The sequence below is a fragment of the Pleurodeles waltl genome, chromosome 10 (assembly GCF_031143425.1).
Source record: "Pleurodeles waltl isolate 20211129_DDA chromosome 10, aPleWal1.hap1.20221129, whole genome shotgun sequence".
NCBI classification, from domain to species: domain Eukaryota; kingdom Metazoa; phylum Chordata; class Amphibia; order Caudata; family Salamandridae; genus Pleurodeles; species Pleurodeles waltl.
Genome location: NC_090449.1, coordinates 489810396 through 489836111, shown reverse-complemented (window position 1 = coordinate 489836111; position 25716 = coordinate 489810396). Strand labels below are relative to the sequence as shown.

General features: G+C 44.9%; 1 protein-coding gene across 13 annotated transcripts in view; it reads right to left on the bottom strand.

Annotated features, from left to right (window-relative positions):
• Positions 1-25716, bottom strand: part of LOC138261643 (uncharacterized) — a 1036964-nt gene that overhangs the window by 175970 nt on the left and 835278 nt on the right. For 11 of the 13 annotated variants that reach the window (XM_069210793.1, XM_069210794.1, XM_069210805.1 and 8 more), the window contains one exon: positions 16776-16868. The exons of the other annotated variants lie outside the window; for them this stretch is intronic. In XM_069210793.1, coding sequence (XP_069066894.1) covers positions 16776-16868 — 93 coding nt within the window. The remainder of the gene's footprint in view (positions 1-16775; positions 16869-25716) is intronic. 13 annotated transcript variants of the gene reach the window in all.

Below are 25716 nucleotides of genomic sequence, written 5' to 3'. Positions count from 1 at the left end.
GGTATACTCTGGAAACCAACCTTTAACTATTAGGAACCACTCTATGAATCCTTGTCAGCACCCTTTCAATCCTGACTTCCCTAATAAAACCTGTAATAATTGTCAATGGTCTCCTCAGCTCAAACTTCTACCACTTTATAGGAAAGCCTCTGAACGCACCGACAAACGTTTACTAGTTAATTGTCGTTCCCTACCTGCCCACAAACTACATAGTCACTCACTGCAGAGTGACTATACCCCTGAGGCTATATTATTAACAGAAACATGGTTATTTAAGAAATCTTCCACAGATGTAGCTATGGCTCCAGGACTACTGGCCCCAGGACTACTTAATACATCGACTGGATAGACTCGATTCTAAGGGAGGGGGCGGGGTCGCAATTATTTATAAAAACTTGATTAATTTCCTCACTCAATCTTTGGCCATACCCGACAGTGAAAGTCTGTTCTTTTCTTTAGCAATTAGTGTCACTTTCACTTTTTCTGGAATATTGATATATTGTCCTCCTGGCTCCTATGGGTAGTTCCTACAAGCTCTACCAAAATTTCCAGCAGATTTTGCCTGTAGGAACCCCAACTTTACCATCCTGGGTGATTTTATTATCCATGTAGGTGAGATATATTTTACTTCTGGTAAAACCCTTCTTATGGATCTAGCAGCCTTAGATCTTACACAGTTGATTGTTGGTCCCACTCAAGGGTCACACAACTGACTTGGTTTTTAGTAACCTTCCAAATTTACCAGTTCAGTCTCGTCTCCCCCTGGTCTGGTCTGATAATCTTTAAAATTTGTGCACACTTGCCACTCCCTCTGCCCCGGTACATCAACTGCCTAGTAAGTTGACTTTGTGCCAGTGGTCAAAGCTGAGCCGTAGGGACTGGGTAGACATCTTAGAACACTCTTGCACTACTTCTTTTATCATTGAGCCTTGCTCAGCAGAGTTATTCAATAAATGGATTTCTAACTCTCTCGATAACATATTACCGTCTAAGACGGTCTTTAAAAATGCTTGCCAACAGAAATCTCCTTGACTCTCTCCCCAGCTGCGACAATCAAAAAAATGAGGTTAAGCAGCCAGAAAGGAAGTGGAGGAAGACTTATGACGATGCCTCCAAACTTGAATATAGGAATGCAATTAGATCTTACCATGCGGAAATTAAATCCGCGCAAGCACCGTTTTATGCTTCTAGAATAGAACAGTACTCCAACACCCCTAAAGAGATCTTTTTAATTTTTGAAGAAATGATTCATGAACCATCTAGTAATTTAATGGAAGCCTCTAAGGAACACAGTAATAGTCTGGCGTGTTTCTTTTAAAAGAAAATCCCAGACATTTAGGCAAACTTTCCTAATAATTCCTTTCAAGAGGTCAAGCTGGCACCTCAGGACAAATTCCATCATCTTAGACCTACACTCTCAGTTTTTCAGCCACTTACTGAAGACCTAGTAGGGAATTACCTTTGCAATATGAAATCAGGATCTCCTCTGGACCCGGCCCCACCGTTTATATTAGTCTTAGGTTCGGATGTCATAGTGCCTGTCTTAACTAATATTCTTAGTGTTTCTCTTACATCTGGGTCAGTTACCACAAAACTTGAAACATGTTGTTATTAAACCTCTATTGGAAAAACTTAGGCTTGATGCAACTCTACTTAGCAATTATAAACCTATTGCTCTTCTCCCTGTAGCGTCCAAAATAACAAAAAACTCGTCAATAAGCAAGTGACAAGCTTCCTTGAAGAACATAAGCTTCTTCATTTCACCAAATAGGTTTCAGGCCACAACATAGTACTGAAACTGCCCTTTTGGCCATGACAGAAGACACTCGACAACGTCTAGATGCAGGTGGATATGCAGCAATCATTTCATTAGATCTGAATGCCGCATTTGATACAGTAGATCATAAGATTTTACTTCAAAGAATATCAATTTTTTCCAATACTTTTTCCTTCCCTTGTGGGGTTCCTCAGGGCTCATCCATGAGCCCTACTCTATTTAATATTTATATGTCCCCACTGGCAAAGATCGTAGAACCCTACAGCCTACAGACGATACTCAGATGGTCTTTTCCTTTTCTACTAAAGCTAATTCAGAACAGGCCACTCTATCTTCCTGTCTTTTGGATGTCGCCAGATGAATGGAGGACAGGAAGCTTAAACTTAACAACGAAAAACAGAGGTAATGTTGGTAGGGAACTTTTCTCTACTCAAGTCCCCTGCTCCAACCTCGGAAGGGTTAAAAGACCCTCCCCCCCATCAAAAGAAATTATAAAATGTTTAGGTTTTTGGCTGGATTCTCGCCTCATGATGGAATGTCACTCCAAAAAAAATTGCAGCCACCTGCTTCAGTCTGTGAAGGACTCTCAGGAAAATATTTAAGCTTCTTCCTTTTCTGGCTAAAAGACTTGTTATCCAGGCCTTCATACTGTCATGTCTAGATTATGGTAATGTTCTATTCCTGAGCGTTCCTTCTTATGTATTAAAGAGATTGCAGGTAGTACAGAATGCAGCCGCCCGCTTACTTGTGGACATTCCCAGAGATCTGCTAAGCTAGCCTTGGTCGTTCTTCACTGGCTTCCTATTCAACAACACATTAAGCTTAATGGCATGTGTAATGCACACCGTGCCCTTTACAATAAGGTTCCAGCTTTTCTTAAACAAATTATAAACACATTATATTCCTCAGAGGATACTTAGATCCTCATCACACTTTTTATTTAACACCTGTCGTGTTAAGAAAGCAAGATGGGGGAGGCAGATCTTTTGCTTGGAAGCAGGCAATATATGGTATCCCCTCCTCATGGAACTCTGACAAGACAATTCTGAACTCTCTTCTCGTGGAAAACTGAAGATTTTATTATTTTCAGCATAGTCCCGTTCTTAGTTCCTCCTGGTCCTGCATTAGCCCTGGGAAGCCTTCGGGTAGCCATGCGCTTTATAAATCAAGTAAATTAAACTAAATAAACCTTTGTTCGAAGTATCTTTTTGAGTCAAGGGATTGAGTGACTCCTCTTCTCGGTGATACTGTGCATGGGCGTTGAGTCCATTGTTAGATTGTTTACCCGCAGGTGGGTGAGGTAAGGATTATATATAGAGAGTAAGAAAAAGAGATGTTCATCCAGTGAATGTACATATATTCATTATTTATATGACAATGAAACTACAATGCTGACAGGAGTCTGGAAAGGACAGAGGGCACATGTGAATCTACAGCACTATATGCCATGAACTGATGTCTACTGGGTAAGTAACATTTTCCGTTCGATTGCATGTGTGGCTGTATATACACATGCCTTGCATAGACTGTAAAGCAGTCTCCTCCACGTAAGCGGTGGCTAGCCTACAGGAGTTGGGGATGCTTGAAAAAGTGTTCTGAGCACTGCTTGGCCGACAATGGCTTATTGGTGTGCTAAAACATCTACAAAATAGTGTTTAGTAAATGTATGTGGTGTAGACCAAGTAGCAGCTTTACATATGTCTGCTATTGGGATGCTACCTAGAAAAGCCAATAGAAGCACCCTTTCTCCTAGTGGAGTGTATTCTGGGGTTGGCAGGTAACTGTTGTTTAGCTTTAGCATAACAAGTATTAATAAATTTGACTATCCATCTGGCTTTACCATTTTTTGATATTGGATTGTCTTTATGAGGCATTGAAAATGATTGGTTGAATTTAGGATTTGTTTGAAGAACTACTTTATCTCTGTGTATTTGGAAGAATGGTTCTTCCAGGCTAAAGCCTGGAGTTCACTTACATGTCTTGGGGAAGTGGCAGCTACTAAAAAGCTACTTTCCATGAATGGAATTGTAAAGCGCGTGCATTTATTGGCTCAAAAGTTGGACCCGTGAGCCTAGTAATGACAATATCAAGGTTCCAGGATGGTGCTGGAGGTACCCTGGGTGGAATGACTCTTTGAGACTTTCCATGAAGGCTTTGATAACTGGAATTCTGAATAAAGAGATGTGTTGTCTGTTTTGGAGGTAAGCAACAGAAACTGCTAGATGAAGCTGAATAGATGAGTATGTTAAGTTTGCTTTCTGTAAAGGATGATAAAAGAATTTTGGACAGAGGCTTTGAGTGGGTCAATGTGTTTAGGTTGACAGTGGCATCCAAAACGTTTCCATTTTGCAGCATAACACTGTCCAGTTGTAGGTTCGTGCTTCTTTTAGAATGTCCATGCATTCTGGCGGTAGATTTAGGTAACCAAACTCTATGACCTCAAGAGCCATTTCACAAGGTTGAAGGTTTTGGGGTCTGGATGCCTTATCTGTCCTTGATTTTGAGTGAGAAGGTCCGGTCTGTTGGAGAACTTTTCTTGTGGAACCAGAAGTGTTGTGAACCATGCTTGACGTGCCCAGGTGGGAGCTTCAAGGACTATGGTGAGTGAGATTTGCCTCAATTTGCGAAATAGAAACTGAATGTGTGGGTGTAAGAAAATGTCACTGATGGCTTGGTTACCTCCCCCACACACTTTTTGCCTAGTGTTGATGCCAACTGTAATTGAAAGTATGCTGGGAACCTGCTAACCGGCACCAGTGTTCTTTCCCCAAAACAGTACCTTTGTTCCCACAATTGGCACAGCCCTGGCACACAGTTGAGTCCTTGTAAAAGTTAACCTTTGTACCAAGGGCCCTGTGGCCAAGGAAGGTCCACTTTTAAAATAGCTTTTTGCCCTTTTAAGAAAAACTGTATACACTGTTGATTCTATTCAAAGTCCTAAACATATACATGCAAAATACTTTTCATTTTATGTACTTACCTGCAAACTGAATCTTGTGGTTTTCAAAATAAACTAAGAAAATATATTTTTTATATATAAAAACAATTGGTCTGGAGTTAAGTCCTTGAATGTGTACTTCCTCTATTGTCTGTGTGTATACAACAAATGCTTTGTACTACACTCTGATAAGCCAAACCGCTCGACCACACTGCTAGAAAAGAAAGCATTGGTATTATCTACCTTAGCCTCTGTTACGCCTCTGGGGAACCCCTGGACTCCGTGCACACTATAGCTCATTTTGATATAGTGTACACAGAGCCAGCTTCTTACAGTGGGAGAGGCAGAAAAGCGTAAGCAAATACCCCTGACCAATTCATCCATCTAGCATTGCTCTTTGACAGAAAGTATGGGTATCTGGACACAAAGTTTTGGCATTTTGTATTTTCTGCAGTGGTGAAGAGGTCAAATTGGGGTGTTCCCCACTTTTGAAAGTACTGGTGAAGGACTTGTAGGTGGAGTTCCCTTTCGTGGACTTGTTGCTGCATTCTGCTGAGGAGATTTTCAAACTGGTTGTTCATGCATGGGAGATATTCTGCCACTAAGTGAATGTGGTGGTGAATTACCCAATTCCATATTGTCAGAGCAAGATGAGACAACTGAGAAGAATCTGTACCCCCCCCCGTTTCTGCAGATAATACATGGTTTTCATGTTGTCAGTGCGGACTAGGACCACTTTGTGGGAGAGCTGTGGAAGAAAAGCTTTAATCGTTAGGAAAACTGCTCGAAGTACAAGTTACTTACCTTTGGTAATGATATATCTGGCAGAGACATATTCTAGATGCAGATTCCTTACCTTAGAATTTTCCCCCATGCTTCAGACGGGATTCGGAGACTTTTTCTTCGAGCAATAACCTTGTGCGTTGGTAGGTGGCATTGGTTGACTCAGGGCATCGTAGTTGCCGTGATGACGCTGGGAGTAGGACTCTGCTGCCGCCTCAATGCAGTGATGTCAGTTTCTTTTCACGACTTTCCACGCCAAAGCGCATAGCCGCATAGAAAACTGAAATGGGTGTGCCAGAGCTAAGGCTCTGAATGGGGAAGCCCTATCCCTAGAAATCAGTTTGTAAGCGGGGAGGTTGGGTGGGTCGGTAATGATGCCCAGCAGCCTCAGAGTCAGTCTCACCGAAACCCAAAAAAGAGGCTGAAAGATCGGAATCTTAGCCTGAATATCCTGGACTCACTTTTCAGTAGTGTAGGCCCGCAACTGCACTGTGTCCAGAACAGCTCAGATGAAAGGGAGCATCTAAACGGGAGTCAGGTGTGACTTCGGCATGTTTATAGTGAAGCCCAGCGTGTGCAAGACATTCACCGTAGTCTGAAGGTGGGAAACAACTTTCTGGGGCGAGTCTGCCTCCAGGAGGCAGTCGTTGACGTAGGGAAAGACTGAAACCCCGAACCTGCGCAGATAAGCTGCAACCATCGCCATCACTTTTTTTTTTAACACCCAAGGGGTGCTGGTAAGGCCGAAGGGGAGCACGGTAACCTGAAAGTGCTTGTGACCTACCACGGATCGTAGGTGACATCTGTGGGCAGGCAGGATCGAAATAAGCGTCCTGCAAGTTCAACGCTACCATCCAGTCTCCTGGGTCCAAGTCAGACAGGACCTGAGCCAGGGTGAGCATTTTGAATTTCTCCTTCTTGAGGAAGAGATTGAGGGCCCCAAGGTCTAGGATAGGATGTCAGCCCTTGTATTTTTTGGCACCAAACCATGAACTACTTCTGGAGCAGGAACCCTCTTTATGGCTCCCGTGGCCAAGAGAGCTGTGACTTCATGGCGGAGAAGTGCCAAATGATCCTCTGGTATACGGCTGAATGATGGAGGGATGGCTAGTGGGGCACATTCGTAGGCGAGAGAGTAGCCCCTTCGAACGATCTGCAAAACCCACCTGTCCGTAGTGATGGATTCCCAGTGGGACAGGCAACGGCGAATCCTGCCGCCAACTGGACCAGAGTGAGGGGACGGACTAGGAGGGTTTGGAGGATGCAGGGGTGGACTGGGCAGATCTCTGTTTCCCTATCACACAGCCACGTGGGATTTCACGTCCCCGGCCATGCAGTGGCTGAACAGCATGAGTGGCATGGTGGCTGGGAAAGGGACGCGACAGAGAGCCCCTCCCGTGGCCACGAAAGGGGGACTGTTGAGGACGAGGCCAAGAGCAGTAGAAAGGCCGAGGGACCGAGCAATAGCATGTGGGTCCTTGAATGTCTCCAGTGCTGAGCCTGCCTTGTCTCCAAAGAGACAGGAGCCACGAAAGGGCATGTCCATAAGAGGCTGTTGGACATCCCCTGAGAAACCAGATATACTTAACCAGGGGTGGTGCCTCAAGGCCACCGTCATTGATCTACACAGGGAGTAAGTCATGTCCAGCCCACATCGGATAGTGAACTTTGCCGCGTCTGGGAGATGATAGCACAGGCCTCCTCCGGTATCTGCGGCAGAACTTGCGCAACTGTATCCCACAGAGAGTGAGTATAATGGCTCAAAAGAAATGCAATGTTCACTGACTGCAGCGCGAAACTGGAGAAATAAAACATCTTCGGCCCAAATTGTTCCAGCCTTTTTGATTCCTGATCCAGAGGTGCGGAAGGGAATGCGCCTGAGGATGAGGATGCCTGAATAACAAGGCTCTCAGGCGTGGGGTGTTGGGACAGGAATTTAGGGTTGGTCGGGGCGGGTCGATGGCCGCGTGCTATTATCCTGTTCACAGGAGCCTCTGTATTGGGTCTGGACCAAGTACCCAAAAGGGCATTGCTGAGGGCTTCATTGAATGGAAGAAGAGGCTCAGATGTGGAAGCCCCTGGTTGAAGCACCTGCGTAGGGAGATTAGATCTGGCCTGAACAGTAGGCAGCTCAAAGCCGAGGACCTCAGCTGCCCTACTGACCACCATGGAATAAGTAGCTCCCTCCGCCCTAGCCACGGTAGGAGGAGACAGCATGCCAGCATCAGGAGAGTTATCCAGACCACGGGTCTTGCCAACTCCTGTGCCCAGACCAAGTTAGTGTCATCCTGTTATTCATAAGGGTCCAGTTACCCCTCGAATTCTTCCCTGAATTAGGACCCATAAGAAAAAGGGTTAGAACCCAACCTGGGGTGAATAGGCTCCATTGAAGAAGGAGGTGGCATTGGCCGACGCTGGTCCGACTCAGAGTCGTCAAGGATTAGGAGCGGGTTGACGTCAATGGTGGGTACCACCGACGTCGTGAGTGTTGAGAATCGAACCGGCGCCGGAGATGGTCTCGATGGTAAGACCGGCGTCATGCGGATCTGAGAGTGGATCCGGAGGGGACTTCAGTGGCTGGAGTCGGAGCAGCTGCCGTGGAACCTGAAGGCCCCAAACGAACCCCTTGTGCCTGAAGGTGCCGTAGCAGGGTTGGACTGCCCAAAAATGAGGCGCATGGCCTCATAAAATTCCTTCAATTGGGTAGGGGTTGACCTGGCTCCCGGAAACTCGGGGCGGCATGGAGTAGACCCAAAAGCAGGCTCCCTGGGCGGAGGCGTCGAGCGTTGACACTCCTCCTGCTTCGTATCAGCCGAGCGACAGGGTGAAGTCAAAGTATGACCAGATTTCTTCGACTTCTTCTTCTTACCTTGACCCGCAGACTTTGAAGAAGATGAGTGGTGATGGCTCTGCGACCGATCTCAAGACCTTCCCCTCGAGCAAGACCAGGACCTATGCGGAGTCGAGTGCCGGGTTGCCATAAGCTTGAGGGACCGCTCCCGGTCCATGGCCCGGCACTTGGAGCACGACTTCAGGTCGTGGTTGCACTCCAGACACCACAAACAGACCCGATGCAGATCCGTCACTGACATCATGCTGTGACAGTCCTCGCACGGTTTGAAGTTAGTCAGAAGAGTCAAAGTCGGGCAAAAATTTACCAAGGGTAGCTCTCTCCGGATCAGCACGTGGCGCAAAAAATAAAGAACTGACATCACTGCACTGAGGCGGCGTCTATGTACTACTACCGATATCATCACAGCGACTATGATGCCAACGATGCTCGCTGGAGTCGACTGACGCCAGCTACGGACGTGCAAGGGTAGTGCTCGAAGAAAAAAATCTCCAGATCCAGTGTGACGTCTGGGGGGAAAATACTAAGGTAAGGAATCTGCAACTAGAAGTCTCTATCAGATTCTCCAAGTGTAGGAAGTTGACTCTGTGCACACTATCTCTCACTTTGAGATAGTATATACAGAGTCCCAGAGTTCCCCCTTAGAGGCTGATATTGGAAAAATTAGATAACACTAATGCTCTATTTTGCAGTAGTGTGGTCAAGCAGTAGGCTTATCAGAGGGTAGTGTTAAGCATTTGTTGTACACTCACATGCAATAAATGAGAACACACACTCAAAGACTTAACTCCAGGTCAATAGGTTTTTATATATTATTTTCTTAATTTATTTTAGAACCATAAGATTCAGAATTCAAGTAAATACATACATTGTAAGGTACTTGGCGTAGCTAAATATGGAACTTTGAATTAAAACAGTAATGTACACAGTTTTGGCAATAATGGCACTAAGCTATTTTAAAAATGGACACTGCAAAAATCAACAGTTCCTGGGGGAGTTAAGTACAAGTTAGTTCAGCAGGTAAGTAAGGCACTTACTAGTTCAGTCTCCGGGGCATAGGCAGCCCACCGTTGGGAGTTCAAGTCAACCGTAAACACCCAGCACCAGGAACACAGGGCTGGTGAGGTGCAGAGGTCAAAGTAGGGCTCAAATAACATAGGCGCCTATGGAGACTAGGGGTGCTCCGGTTCCAGTCTGCTAGCAGGTAAGTACCTGCGTCCTCAGGGAGCAGTCTAGAGGGGTTTTGTAGAGCACGGGGGGGTTACAAAAAGTCACACAAAATACACCCTCAGTGGCACAGGGGCAGCCGGGTGCAGTATGCAAAGTAGGTGTCGGGTTTTAGATAAAAAATCAAGGGAGACACCAGGGGGTCGCTCTGGCGATGCAAGCAGGACACATGGGGGCTTCTCAGGTCAGCCACCGACTGGGCAACGATGAGGGCCTCCTGCTGGTCACTCCTGCACTCGTAGTTGGCTTCTCTCAGGCCTTGGGGCTGCGGGTGCAGTGCTTCTTCCAGGCATCGGGTTCTTTGTTACCGGGCAGTCGCGGTCAGGGGGAGCCTCTGGATTCTCTCCGCAGGAGGCGCTGTGGGGGTGCAGGGAGGTCGTCTCAGGGTGTCCACGTCGTGGGAGTTGCCTGGGGGTCCTCGCTGCAGTAAGGGTTCTTCTGGACACGAGCTGGAGGCGTCGGGTGCAGAGTGTTGGGGACTCACGCTTCAGGTGTGAGGCTCGAGTCCCTTTAAAGATGTTTATTTCTTTGTAGTTTATACAGAGCCGCTGTCTTCTGGAGTTTCTTGGCCTTTTGGGTTGCAGGGCAGTCCTCTGAGTCGGCAGAGGTCGCTGGTCCCGCTGGATGCGCCGCTGTTGCAGTTTCTTTGAGTGTGGAGGCAGGACGGTAGGGAGTTGTCTCTGCAGGGCTTTCAGGTCAGCAGTCCTTCTTTTTTCAGGTCGTCAGGAATCTGTTTTCCTGGGTTCAGGGTCGCCCGTAAATACTCAATTTAGGGGTGTGTTGAGGCTGGAGGGCAGCAGCCAATGGCCACAGTCCCTGACGGTGGATACACCCTCCTTGTGCCTCCTATCTGTGGGGGGGGGGGGGGGGGGAGGGGGGAGGGTACATCCCTAATCCTATTGGGTGGAATCCTCCAAAGCAAGATGGAGGATTTCCTAAGGCAGGGGTCACCTCAGCTCAGTACACCTTAGGGGCTGTCCTGGCTGGAGGGTGACTACTGCTTTTTCTCATTATCTCCTCCAGATTTGCTGCCAAAAGTGGGGGCTGTGTCTGGGGGGGCGGGCATCTCCACTAGCTGGGATGCCCTGGGGCGCTGTAACACCAGGCTTGAGCCTTTGAAGCTCACCGCCAGGTGTTACAGTTCCTGCAGGGGGAGGTGTGAAGCACCTCCACCCAGTACAGGCTTTGTTCCTGGTCACAGAGTGCACAAAGGCACTCACCCCATGTGGCCAGAAACCCGTCTGGATGTGGCAGGCTGGCAGAGTGTGAAGTAGGCTGAGGTCTGACTGGAGCCTTGTCCTTGGAGACCATCTTAGGTGGACCAGCAGTGTCCAAGGCCTCTTCAAAGGTGAGCTTCATTTTAATTGGAACGGGGGGAAGCAGTTATTATCCCCGTTCCTTTTTTTAATATAGAGTTGGCGCTGACGAGCATCCATTATCTCTGAAATAGGCTCCACTGGTGAAGCTGCTTCGGAGGAATGACTGGAGTCTCTAGAAGGCACTGTTTTTTGTTCTGAAATTTTCAGAGCCGAAGTCTTGGGTCCGGTTGAAGCTGTCGGCTCAAAGCTATCGGTCGAGGCTTTTTTGCTCGCTGCAGAAGCATTTGGTTTTATGGATCTGCTTGATCCAGAAGGTGCCTGTGATGGTGCCAACCCGAAGGTCGAAGCAGAAGACGTCTTGGCTGTTTTTGGTGCTGAGCCGTAAGGTGGGGCATCCGGAAGTGATTTTTGGATCCAACCATGCCCTGAAGGCAGTGGCGGTCTGGCGACCTGCTTCTAGGGTTAATTTAGAGTCTTTGTTTGAGGAGTAGAGGCTGTTCTACTTACGGGTTACGCAGAGGTGACAGGTTGCCTCTCAATATCGGATTGGACGTCCGACTCAGAGTCTTCGATGGAGAAGGCCTCCTCCTGCTCTAGTCCCTCCTCCGCGTGGACTTCCCCAAAGATATCTGGAGTGTCTTCTGGTGTTTTGGATGCAATCTCCAACCGACAAGCTCTTCGGCCCCCCCCAGCGCATCTTCTTGGATCAAAAAGAACAGCAGTCGTCACAACTTTGTTCGTTGTGGTCCAGGGAGAGACACAAATTACACAACAGATGTTGGTCGGTGTGGTGGAATTTAGAGTGGCATAGAGGGCAGAACCAAACTGGAGTATGTTCTATTAGCCCTGCATAGTCTGACACCGCATGGAGGATTAGGCCCGAGACTGGCACGGAAGCTCCAAAGAGCTGTGAACCGGCTCCCCGTGTGGAAATTCTGACTGAATATGAGATATATAGAATACCCGTTCGAAGTACAATACTGTCACTGAGAGAAAGACGGAAGAGAAGAGTTCGGGATAGACCGAGCCGAGGGAGTGCCGGAGTGAGAGCAACACACATCCAAACCCAAAGGCGGAGAGAAAACAATCTAACAAAAGACCCGATGCCCATGCACACTATCACAGAGAGAAGGAGTCACTTGATCCAGTGACCCGAAAACATTTTTGAATAAAAGCAACTTGTAACACTCTGGACCCAACATTAGATGGCAGACTTATGCAAAGCATGTGTATCTACAGCCACACAGGGCATTGAACATTTTCTTACATGGAATTCAGTCTTTATATGGAGCCATGTTGATGAAAAGGAGAAATGATCCTATATAGTACTTGAGAAGATTTCAACATATTAGGAGATGGTTGAAAGCTTCTGTGGGAGTTAAAGTATCTTTGAAACATAGAAATACAAGAAAAACAGTTTAGAAACTTTAAGTAAGGGCGGAATAAACTCCAAAACCCCACCTCAAACATTGGTGAATAAAGAAAACTGTCTCCCTTTAATGAATGATGTTAGTGATGAAATCTAAAAAGAATTTCCAAAGTGAAAGCGCTATGTGTTCCTTGTGTAAAAATACCTCTGCTTTAAGACTGGGATATTTTAATTTACACCTCAGTCAAATTTCCAGGAGCATAGGGCACAACCAGACAGGATTTCAGTGAATAATATTTCCTTGGCTGTATTCCCAAAATATGTTAAAACAGATATCACAAGAAAGATGCATGAAAGATGCATGAACTCTACGTGAAATCTGAACTCTAAGACCACAGAGCACTAGAAAGCAAAGAACAAAAATATATTTTTTTTAAATGGTTACAGCTACATTTGGCAAAGAGCAAGATTTGGACTAAGCAGAACCACAGCAGTAAAATCAGAAAATATATGACCAACAAAGACCTCTCTCTAGTCAGAAGAAAATATATCTTCTACCTGAATAGAAATACAACTACTTTAGGTTCTTTCATGAAGTATTTTCAGTTAAACAGCTTTGACTATATAGTTAGAAATCATGGCTATAACATAATGAGGAAAACAAAACAATACAAAGAACTTCCTGTGCTTTCAAAGAGAATACAGTGCTAAAAACCTCATATTCTGCAGAGTTGACAGAGGATTTATTAATCACAGAAAATGATATCTCGAAAATTTAGTAGATTACTCAACCTGTATCTGTATCTTGAAAACAGAATCACATCCTTACTCATCTCATGCTCACAATTCATCCCACAAAACACAGAGATAGTGTAGGAAGCTGGCTCTGTATCTACTATATCAAAATGAGATATATTGTGCACAGAGTCCAGGGGTTCCCCAGAGGTTTAAAAGAGGCTAAAGTAGATAATACTAATATTCTATTTTTGGTAGTGCGGTCGAGCTGTTATGCTTATCAGAGAGTAGTGCAAAGCATTTGTTGTACACACAGACAATAGAAGAAGCACACACTAAAGGACTTAAATCCAGACCAATTGTTTTTATATATCAAAAATATATTTTCTTAGTTTATTTTTAGAACCACAAGACTGAGTTTGCAGGTAACTACAGAAAATGAAAGATACTTTGCATGTATATGATAAGGACTTTAAATGGGATCGACAATGTATACAGTTTTTCTTAAAAGGGCAAAAAGCTATTTTAAAAGTGGACACTGCATTTTTCAACAGTTCCTGGGGAAAGAAAAGATAGTACAGTTTTACAGGTAAGTATCAAACTTACAGTTCTTGTCTCCGGGTTTTAGGTAGTCCACCATACGGGGGTTCCAGGTAAACCCAAACTTCCACCACCAGCAACACAGGGCCAGTCTGGTGCAGAGGCAAAGAGGAGCCAAATTAACGTGGGCTCCTATGGAGACAGAGGCATTCGGAATTCGGTCTACCAGCAGGTAAGTACCTGCGGCTCGGAGGGCATACCTGGGGGATTTTGAAAAGCACGGGAGGGGCCCCAAGTAGGCACCAAACCCGCACCTTCAGCGGCACAGGGTCGGCCGGGTGCAGGGTGCAAACAGGGTGTCGGATCCCAGTGCTGGTCTATAAGGAGACTCTGGGGGACACTCAGAGCCTGCAGGCAAGGTCCAGGGGGTCTTCTTGGATAAACCACTGGCTGGACAGGGAGGAGGGCGGCCTCCTGGATGATGCTGCATCCGGGGTCAGTTTCTCCTAGGCCTGTGGGTGCAGTGGTTCTTCAGGTGTTGGTTATCTTCATCCGGGGCAGTCGCACTCAGGGGAACCCTTGGGATTACCTCTGCAGGCGTTGCCGTGGAGAAGTCAACCAAAGCAGGGCACTTGCTAGCAATCACCTGGGGACCCTCTCTTGCTGGATGGACCACCTGAATACGGCCCGTGGGCGTCAGGTGCACAGGGGTCAAGACTCACGCTTCTCGAGTGAGGTGAGAGTCCTTTGTTGTTGGTTTCCTTACACAGGGCCACTGTCCTCAGGCGTTCTTGGTCCTCTTTGGGTGCAGGACAGTCCTCTGAGTCGGCAGAGGTTCCTGGTCCCGCTGGACGCGTTGCTGGTCTTTTTGCAGGTTCTCTGAGGTAGATGACAGGCCGGTAGGGCTGGGACCAAAGCAGTTGTCGTCTTCCTTCTCTGCTGGGGGTTTCAGCTTAGCAGTCCTTCTTCTTCTTGTAGGTCGTCAGGAATCTGACAAGCTGGGTTCAGGGAGGCCCTTAAATCCTAGATTTAGGGGCGTTTTAGGGTTTAGAGGGCAGTAGCCAATGGGTACTGGCCCGAGGGTGGCTACACCCTTCTTGTGCCCCCCCCTCTGAGGAGGGGGGCACAAACCTAATCCTATTGGTCCCTATCCTCCAAACCAGGATGGAGGATTTTGCAGGGAGGGGGTCAGCTCAGCTTTGGACACCTTAGGGTTGGTCCTGGCTGAGGTGGTCAATTCTCCCTGTTTTCCCTAATGTTCCAGCCACACTTGTCACCAATATGTGGGGCTTTGTCCGGGGGAGGGGCAACTCAACTAGCTGGAGTGCCCTGGTGCGCTGTAACCCGAGGCTTGAGTCTTTGAGGCTCACCGCCAGGTGTTATAGATCCTGTAGGGGGGGAGGTGTGAAGCACCCCCACCCAGGACATGCTTTGTTTCTGACCACCGAGTGCACAAAGGCACTCACCCCTTGTGGTCAGAAACTCATCTGAAATGGGCAGGCTGGCACTGACCGGTCAGTCCTACACTAGCAGTTTGGCTAACATACAGGGGGCATCTCTAAGATGCCCTCTGAGTGTATTTTTCAATAAATCCCACACTGGCATCAGTGTGGGTTTATTATGCTGCGAAGTTTGATACCAAACTTCCCAGTATTCAGTGAAGCCATTATGGAGCTGTGGAGTTCGTAATGACAAACTCCCAGACCATATAACCAATACGGCTACACTGCACTTACAATATCTAAGAATAGACTTAGACACTGTAGGGCATATTGCTCATGCAGCTATGCCCTCACCTGTGGTATAGTGCACCCTACCTTAGGGCTGTAAGGACTTCTAGAGGGGTGACTTACCTATGCCATAGGCAGTGGCTTGTTGACAAGCCATCCTGAGAGGGGTGCCATGGTGACTATCTTTTTCTCCCTACCAGCACATACAAGCTGCTAAGTGCTGGGTGAGGGTTCCCCTAGGGTGGCATAGTACATGCTGCAGCCCTTAGAGACCTTCTCTGACCACAGGGCCCTTGGTACAAGGGGTAACTTTTACAAGGGGCTTCACTGTGTGCCCGGGCTGTGCCAATTGTGGGAACAAAGGTACAGTTTTTGGAAGACCGCTGGGGCCTGGTTAGCAGGTTCCCAGCACACTTTCAATCAAAGTTGCCATCAACACTAGGCAAAAAGTGTGTGTGTGTGTGTGTGTGTGTGTGTGTGGGGGGGCGATAACCATGCCAACAGTGGCATTTTCCTACAGGAAGACAGTCACGCAAGCAATTGTTTAATACTGCTAAGTTCAGTTGTGATGTAACTTTGTTGCAAAAAACATAACTGACACAAAGCGCAGATTTTTGTTCAATGAGAATGCATGTGATAGTGAACTACACCTAAATTACAACGGGTTGAGTCTGCTGTAATCTGCATCCCAATGCATGGGGGGTAATGGTTTAGATTGTAATTATAATTGTCCACATAAAAGAAACTCACTGGTCAATCAAGAAAGCCCACAAGTAATGTTGGACCTTATTATATACAGTACAGGAGAGTGGCAAATACTAGTATACTCGAGTGCACCTTTTTGCTGGCTATGCACTAAGGCATGAAGCAAAGTTGTTTGCTACCCTTTACAGATGCAAAAGGCAGAACGACTTGTGAGGCAAAAGTGTGATCTAAAAGATGTTATTTTCTAAAGAGCAAAATGAAAGAAAGCACATTAGTCTCCGATTAGGCCACACAGAAAGATTTTGTGTAATTTTGTATGTGGAAAAAAGAAGCAACATATTTAATAAGCTACCAAAACAAGCTCTGCCAAACGCTTCCTCCCTTTTTACCTGGTGCAGTTTTAATGGAGAAAGAACATGGTTTAAGAACCAGAGCGGGAAACTGTGACTTCTGTGACAAAATTGGTTAATTCTGTGTTCTGTCAGCTGAGGCCTTCTGTACCATATATCTGTTACTTTAGAGTTGGACAGACAGCAAGGACCTGAGGATCTTCACTTACCAACATCTCCTCTGTCACAATACTTCATGCTCAATTCTTGTGTGCTGTTGCTCCCCGAGGATTCAACACCTGTGAATGGACTTATGAAGCCAATCTGTTGGAAGCCATTCACTACCTTCTGCAGGCCACCAATAGCAGAGTATGAGGAATCAATTACCCAGGAAAAGTTGGTTTGCAGAATTAAAACGAGAAACAATTGAAAACAAATGAGACTGGCTCACATAATATAAAAAAGAATCTACCTTTCTGGGAAGGCCAGTTTCTTCCATCCCCCAAGAAGGAATCCCTCGCTGCTTTTAGGCTGTCCATCTGCTCTGGCAGAGAAGAGGCCTGGCCTAGGGCAGAGAGGAAAAAAGTTCAACAGATGCTATAAATCTGATGTTGGGTAATTGCAAACACATCATGTAAGAGCCACATTGTGACTTTGTGGGAACCAATCTAGCCCAACTGAGGCCATACCCACAAATGGAGAAAAAATTGAGAATATGGGGGTAGGATCCTGTACATTCACCCCTTCATGAAAGGACTACTAATATGGGAGTTGGTAATTATGTGTGATGCAGGGTTCTTTGCTATGCTAATGCTAAATTCCTCCCTAAGACCCTTGAGTTAGCAGCCAAATTCTCTCGGTCATTAAAACTGGGGGCCCCAGACACTGGAAGCAAGTCATTACATCAGGCCCACTAAATAAGAAAGGTTTAGTAGAAGGCGCGTTTATGAATGGTGGATACTGCCATCGGTAAGATGAACCTCTAGAAAGATCGAGATATTTCACATGCAGACCACAGAATTTATTTGCACTACACCACTAACGTATTCGGACATTTAGTATGACTGTGTCCAGCGTCCTGCAATTGCGCTGGCTCCACCACTTTGCTACTTTACTAAGATCCCTTTGATCATAGTGCCCATCTCCCTGAGGTGGAGCAGGAACAATTGCTATGGTAATGTACTATGACTAACTACACATATAATGTGACCCTCGCAACTAAGATACAGCACAAGTGGTCACTGACCCATTTGAAGACATTAACAGGCGCAATCAAGCAAAACGCTTTATTTAGAAAATGCATAAATGAAGATAAGTGCCATTAGCTGTTTACTCATATCCATTGGGCTGCTCTTTCCCAAAGTTGCCTGTAGTAGATTCTTGCCTACCAATGACTTGACAAATGTATATGGGCTGTGATGCCTGATTCCTTTACAGCTGCTGACCGTCTTGTCAACCCCAGAGATGGCTATGACTTAGGCATGAAATGTTTTCTCCAACCAGGTAGAAAGACATATCTCCACTTACCGGTCATCACTCTATGGACATCTAAGAGCTAATTACATGAATAGGGCCATTTTTTAAATGATTAATGGAAAGCACTTTTTTCCTTGTTCTCCCTTAACTCCTTTTGATATAATGACCAGAGATAGCACTGCACAACAGAATGACTGTAGTAGGAAAACATCCTCCACCCTCTAATGCCATGTTCGTGCCCGCCCACACGCAGAAGGAGAACGCTGAGGAAAAGATGGCTGCTCAACATTCAATGCTCAACAGTGTTAAACCTAACTGATTTGATCCGACGGAGCTGCCTTTCAGCCCCCAGACCTCGGCCAAGTACACGTCCAGTACATGCTGTAATTGGTTTCTGGAGCTATCCGATCTCGTTGCACGGTTGGTCCTTCTAGTCCTCTCTACCGCAGCAGCCGACAGCATTGTTCCTGCTCCTGGCCACCGCCACTGTATCCAGCCTGCTTGGGGAGTCGGGCAGGTACAGGTGTTCGACAGGGCAGTCAAGGCAGTAAAGAGCGGCTGCAGGTGCTGTATTTTCTTCTGCTGTGGCATGGTATCCCATTCTTCTTTTTGCTGGGGGTAGGGGAGTCTCTATAAGGTTATTGGCTGCAGATTATTGAGCTTGCAGCCTTATGGCCTAATCTTAGCAAGTCGTCAACAGACTGCAAACTGAGCAGACCAACAGTGGACTGCCAGCTCTGAGGCCTCAGTTACTACCTGGCATTTCCTGTCATTTTCTACAGCCTGGTTGTGTTGGTGGAGGCAGTGACTTCAGCAAGACCAGGGGGTGAATGTAAATAGACAACTGTGGTTGATTTTGCCATGGTGCTGGTTTCGCTGCATTATTACCTTGCCCATCTGTTGAACCTTTTGTGGAGTGCCATTGCTAATCTGCTAACCTGTCATGTAAGAGACTTACAGAGACACACAGTTGTATTCTACAGTAGGGGTCAAAGGTGTAGTTGCTGTGCTAGCTGCTGAACATGGAGGGTTGAGCCAAGGGGAAGCAGAAATCACCTGGCTAGGTCAGTGTGTGGTTTGCAAACCCCCTGTGAGCTTCTCTAGCCTTCGAAGATCCACCCACTAATCTATTCAACAATATAGATCAATATAACATATACATTCAAACCAAACCTATGGACTATATTTGTTTGTATATGGCACCTGAATCTGTGCTTGGAAATATCATCATAAGTAGTGGGGTCCGGACGTTCTCATGGGACCCTGAGGTCTCAAAAGAAATGGAAAGAGACGAGGAAGGGACACGCTGTCTCTCCTCCCGGCGCTGAGGTGAACATTCATGACCCATATGATGCACCCATAGCAATGTCCCTCTTGGAAAAAGACATGGTGCCTCCCTATAAACATATCAGCAGTACTGCTAACCAGCACTCTATTCAGCCATCTATAGGGGATTATTTCAAAATACCACAAAGGATCTAATGTGAGCTTAACACATCTAGGAATATTTAAGCCCCTTTGGCAGTATGCTCCTCAGCTGCTATCAGCTGCCTTATTGCACCTCAGACAACAGTTTAGTAAGTGAAGATACTTCTTTTAATGTCTCAGGTAAGCAATTAACAAACTCCACTACAAATCGCAGCAAGGCCATGGGCCCTCAGACAATATCTCCACCTCCCCAATTTAGTCATGTCCCTTTGTTGGACTTGGGACGTCAAACTTCTTCAGAATTGATTTCCAACTATGTTGGTGCAGTCTAGGATTTATTAATCCCCAAGTCAAGTTGTGATAGTTCTGTTATATTCTTGGGAAAACATGCCCTAGAAGTCTGGCGTTGCCTTTTTTCAAAACAAGAATAAATGTTAGGCATTAATATGTCACCAGGTCAGGGAAGGATCTTCTAAATTCTGTCCAACCAGACATAAATTCTGAAATAGATCCCTTTAGTCCAATTTCAACAATGATTTTTACCCATTTGGATCCAAAACCAACTTTAACTCCACTGAAGGTAATTCTTAACAATTCTGATAACCCTTTAATGACAGTGCCAGGTCAAAAACAAGATAAACAATTGAACAATTCCTTATAATCTGCTGATTTATCATTTTTTGGCAAAACATGATGCAATTGAAACAGGGACAGGATTACCACCCAAAACAAATCCTCAATCACAGCATACTGGCCTGTGGGGGAATATGCTGAGCACAATGGATGCAATTACAGCTGATCTACATTTCCACTCTGTTTAATTAAATATCCAGGTAGAGTTGCCTAACACTCTTGCTCTTTACGTAGCAGGAATTGATTCTAAATTACAATAATCTCACTAACCTGGTTGTTAAAGCTCAATCTGATGTAAACTATCAATTAATAACATGTACCTGTGTCCATATACTAGACAATGTTTCAGATCTACAAAAACTAGTAGGAGCACGTGTAGATGAAGGTAAAAATATGGCTTCAAATTCTAGGTCTCAGTCAGATGTACCTCCATCGTTGATCTCTGGTTTAAGCCCAGAAGGGGTTATGATGGGGCAAGTGTCTAAATTGCCCACCCAGTATTTCAATCAATTGATTGCACTGATGTCCAACTCAGCCGTGTACAGTGAAATAGAGAAACCAGACAATACAGCTAATTTAGAGTCAGCTATGGAGGAGGAAAGGGTTTAAAAGCTCATTTAGTAGAGAGAGGGACTAATTACGAAACACAGTCTGCCCTAGATGCCCCTACCTCTCCCAATGGTGCAAATGTGCAAAACGGTCTCACAAAAAGGGCCAGAAAGAAGCAAAGAAAAGCTAGGAATAAGATTAATAAAGTCTCTGCAGCCCCTCCCAGGTCAGAAGTGTCATATACAAATTGCTTCCCTATATTCAAATGCAAGGGACAGCTCAATTATCAACAGCAGCATGAAAAATTAGAGATAGTGGAGATAACCTCCAATTATAACAAGGAAAGTCTGCCCAACTCTCAGTCTGGGCTCCAGCCAGTAGAATGGCAGAATAGTGATAACGGGAAAAGGTATATATATCTACTCCAATAATAATAATGAGGTCTGCCAACAAAAAACCTCCACTGTACTAATGGAGTCCTATGTCAATACAATAAAGAAAAATGGTGGCCTAATAAATGCTATAAATGGACCAGAGGAAGACTCAGTGAAGGCTTTTAAAGCTAGCCCTACTGCTATCAATTCAAGCAAATGAAGTAACTCAGAGCAACAGAGCAGATACAGGATAAATAGGGGAAGAGAAATTGCACTAGTTTAATGGTAGCTGAGTAGGGTCCATGCACACATCACAGAGTGGGGACTACTGTAGGGTTAGGACAGACTACTTGATCAAACAACAATGTAAAGATAATTTTTCATCCTTTATATGAATCCAGAGGCCCCCTCCACATTCTTAATCATGGTTCTCTACTAAAATTGACAGCCTCAATTCCAGCTCTATCACACCCTTCCTCTGATGACCTTGTATTGGTACAATTTAAACAGGATCCTTATAAATCCTCAGGCGAATTCACTACTACTATTCGGTCTAATAGTGATATCGCAAACAAAGTATTCAAAATTAGACTAACATTTGCTGAATGCAGTATAGCGGTTACAAGACCAGCTGATAAAAAATACCCACCTCTATTGATCCCTGTGGCCCCACCAAAAATTGAAGATCTGCCCACTATCCCAAAGAACTGCACAAGGCAGTCGAATCGCCTGTTACGAGGAGTAATAGGTCCACTGAATAACCCAGGTCAAATTTCAGGTCTTACAATTAAAAAGTCTCACTTAGGGGTATGTACTTGTGTACGATAAATCCTAAGGAAAACAGATCTCAAAAAGGACTGGGCCTGGCTTCCGGTCACTTTTTCCAAAGCAAAATCTGGTGGCACCAGTTGATGTATGAATGATCAAGGCAACCCCGAAAAGCCCACAAAACTATGTTCCTGGAATGTACATGGGTTGGCATGTTTGATGGATGATATAGACACTGTATCCTTTCTACAATCTTTCAACATTTTGATGTTACAGGAAACAAACAAAGATCAAAAGCTACCAATTATTGGCTACCAAGAATTAATTATCCCAGCCACCTTGACATCACAGCAAGGTCGTGCAAAAGGAGGTCTCTCTCTTTATAATGCTACTAGGTTTACTGTCAAGATACAGGCAATTGATTTTCAGCTATCTAGGCTGCAATGTATTAAATTATATTTCTATTTCCCTTTGATTCTGATCAATATTTATCTGAGTACAAATCAAATATTAAAAAGTCTCAACTGTTCTTGTTGTGAGAAATAATTAAAACTCTTGAGCATCAATATCCAAATATGAGCTTAATCATCTCTGAGGAGATTAATCTGATTTATTTACACTGAATTCATCTGATAAGCTAAGCAGATGTAAGGCTCAATCTTGTGGTGAAAATATGTGCCACCTGGGTCTGGTAATATTGAGTGAAACTTCCACAGAGAAGACATTTACAGTTCTGACCTTCAAAATCCAAAATATTGTTCTATAATAGATTATACTCTTCTCAAGGAGAACTTGCTCCCCAATATTGTTGGCTATTCCATCATACCAAGGAGAGAAAGTGATCACAACCCACAGGAACTGACCTTAAACTTGTCCATCTGACATATGCAAAAATCCATGGTTTTCAACAAGTACCATCTGCCTATAATTTGAAAAGACTGGCCTGGCACACAGGTAATAAAGAGGAAATACTAAAATACACAGAAACTTTAATTGGTTTTTGCAGCTGCGATAAGGAAACTGGAGAGCTAATGGAGGACAAATGGAAGGTAATCTATACATCTCTAGTCTACAAATTTGTGCCAAAAATGTGTTAAAAGCTAAACCGCTTAGATTGAATAATAAAAAGTAGTATATGTCTGCACTTTACCAACAGAAGGCAGCTCTAAATAGAGCAACTAGGACCAGAAAGAACTGTCAACATACTCCTCTCTTAAAATAAAACTGAGGAAGTTAAGGAGGGCCTATAGACAATAATTATGGAAGGTTAAGATGGCTTACCAGCAGGACTTGTGGAAAAGTTTGTTAACTGCTAGTAAGGCTAACAACTAGAAGGCGTTCTGGGGGATAACTCTGTATGGTCCCTGTGTTACCACTACAGGTCAATGGCATTCTGGGAAAAACTGCTCCCCTTAAATATGTAAGTTATTGCAGGGAAATGAAGTTGACAGATGTGTACAGGTTCAAATGAAGCTAAGTAGCCAAACTGACCCAGCCAAACTGACCAATCAGCGTTATTAATTCCAGCTCCTTTATAGAAAGAAGTAATCACGTAATACAGAAGATTAGATCAGATTGGGCCCCAGGCCCACATGGTTCCCCAAATGCCATTTTCAGAGCAAATCCAGAAATGAGGGCTGAGGTTTTGACTACCCTAAATAAAGAGGTTCTATTAATGAATGTACTTCTGGAGACGTGACAAGGAAGTATTCTGCAACACATTTATATATCTGGCCCGTCTGAAAATCCAACCAATTATCGATTAATAGCCTTAACCGGTGTTGAGGCAAAAGTTTTTGCCACTCGGTTATCGAAGGATCTGGAAGAATGGTCAGCGGTCAAGCGTCTAATCCCATTTAACCAATAAGGCTTTTGTAAGGATCAATCCACAGTTACTAATTTATTGACCCTAACCCTGTTGGCAGAAAGAGCACTTTTGAAAAAACTAAATCTTTATGTCTGTTTTATTGACCTAAAAGCTGCTTTTGATTCTTTTCCATGAGCCACTGTAGAGGACGTGGGATATCAAACTGGGCTGGAGATATTAACTTTATTGGAGTCACTGTATAGTTCAGAAATTGCCTTTTATTAGTATCTTAAGCTATTTCAGTATTAATGATTCACAGCAGTTACTGTTGTCTTCTAATGGAGTTTCTCCCCTCCAGCTCCTTTTAGTGTCTCTATGTCTCTCTCCTCTCTTGTCTTCTCTCTTTTAACACACCTCTTTTCTCTTTTCTCTCTTAGGGTTGTTTCTCCACCAGATAGGTCCCCATCGATGAGTCAGGATGGAGGAATGGGGCCAGTTAACCAAAAGAAAATAAAGAAACCAAAGAAAACAGTAAGTATTTTGTTCTTCTTTTCTTATGTTACGGTTAGGAAGTGCAAGTGTGGGCGTGGTGGGGAAAACCAAAGCTAGGCGAGTGCTCCCAATTTTTAACCTCTGTGACGTTGTGCTTGTTTTCTATGCAACCAAAAGTATTGGTTCTCTATATTTCACAACCCTGTTGTCTTCACAGGAGCCATCTTAATCAGTGCAAATTTAGTGTAGGTTAGTAACGAAAAAATAAAATAAAACAAAAACAACGATAATAAAAGGAGATGCCGATACGGACTGTCTACGTGTCCTTTTTCCCGCTGTTTGTCCAGAACCACCCGCATTCCCTCCCTTCTACCAGTAATAGCCCGCAGTGTTTGTCAAGCAGACTCGTACCTGGGAAAGCCACGTCCCTCCAGGGATGTGGCGGGAGTTGTAGTCCAAAGTCCTCTCCGTTGGCGGAGGTTCCTCCCTTCGAGGTGTCTCTGGCTCCCCGTCTTCTCCGGTGCTCGTCTCTGTTGTCGGGCTCGTCTGCCTGTCCTGCGGTCCTTCTCTTGTGCTTCCCTCTGTGTTCTTTTCTCCTTCCTCGTGTCGCAGGTCATCCTCTTCCAACCGCGGTGTTCCCCTTGGTCCGTCTTCTTTTCCTGATTTAACCCGGACGTCCGGGTTAGAGGTGGGCGTTCCTGGTCTCCGGCTGTCGGCGGTGTCCCCGGGGTACCGGACCATAGGTCTCGGGGCACCGTCATGAAACAGAGTTCCCGCAACCCTGTTACAGCCAGATTTGTATGAGCATCTGGATTAGATCAATGCCCATCTGCCAAAATCTGCCAATGGTCATATAAAATATCTACAATTTGAGGATGACACCATCCTGCTTAGTCAGACCCCCATAGGCCTGCAGCATCTAATTGATTTCTGTGAAGAATATACAGTTATGAATGGTCCTGAACTGAATACTACGAAAACTAAGATAATGTTGATATGGTCGTCATTCGCTAAGACTAGAACATGGTATGCTAGAGGGAAGTCAACAGATGTGGTGAGCAGCTACAGGTACTAGGGAATATTAATTGCTGATAAAGCCTCTTTTAAAGGTCATTTTTATGTTTTAAGAGCTAAGACATCATCCTCTATCTATGCTTTTAAATTACTATGAGACAAACTTAAATGGCAATCGTATGATCATCTGGTGAAAATTATGAAAGCTAAATTGACCCCAGCTTTAGCTTACGGTTCAGTCATATTTAAAGGGAAGGATGCCAAATTACTAGACTTACTCCAGATTAAAACTTGAAAATCAGTTTTTATGATCCCAAATGATATTGGTCCTGCTGGAGTTCGTCTGGAGCTAGGTCTCCAAAGTCAAGTCTTTTCTAGGAAGGCAGAGTTACTTAAATGTATGCAGTCTTTATCTTTATCTTACTTGGACGTGTTGGTAGGAAATAACCCATTCGACTTATGCTGGTGCTTGGAGATTGTATTTATCCAACTGTCTCCAAAGTTTTGAGCTGCAGTCTGAGTTTCAGTACATTACTAAAGTATCTTTAAAAGTTGTTTTATACTGGAAAACAAAAGTACTTTTATTTATAGCTGACAAGGATTCTCTGGCAGCAAAGAAGCATGCCTGGACAGTTATAAATAAATTTGATAAACTGGAAATTCAGTCTTATATGTCTACATACTTCCTCTCACAGATGAGTGATACCTCCTTAAAATTACGCATTGGTCTCCCTTACAAGGGGGACACAGTAGGCTTGCCCCCCTCTCCCCCTCCATTTTTGCACTTTCCATGGAACCCTTAGTGGCAAAAATCCAAAACAACCCTGATATTAAGTGTATAAGAGTAGGCATCAGGGAACACAAATTGGCCC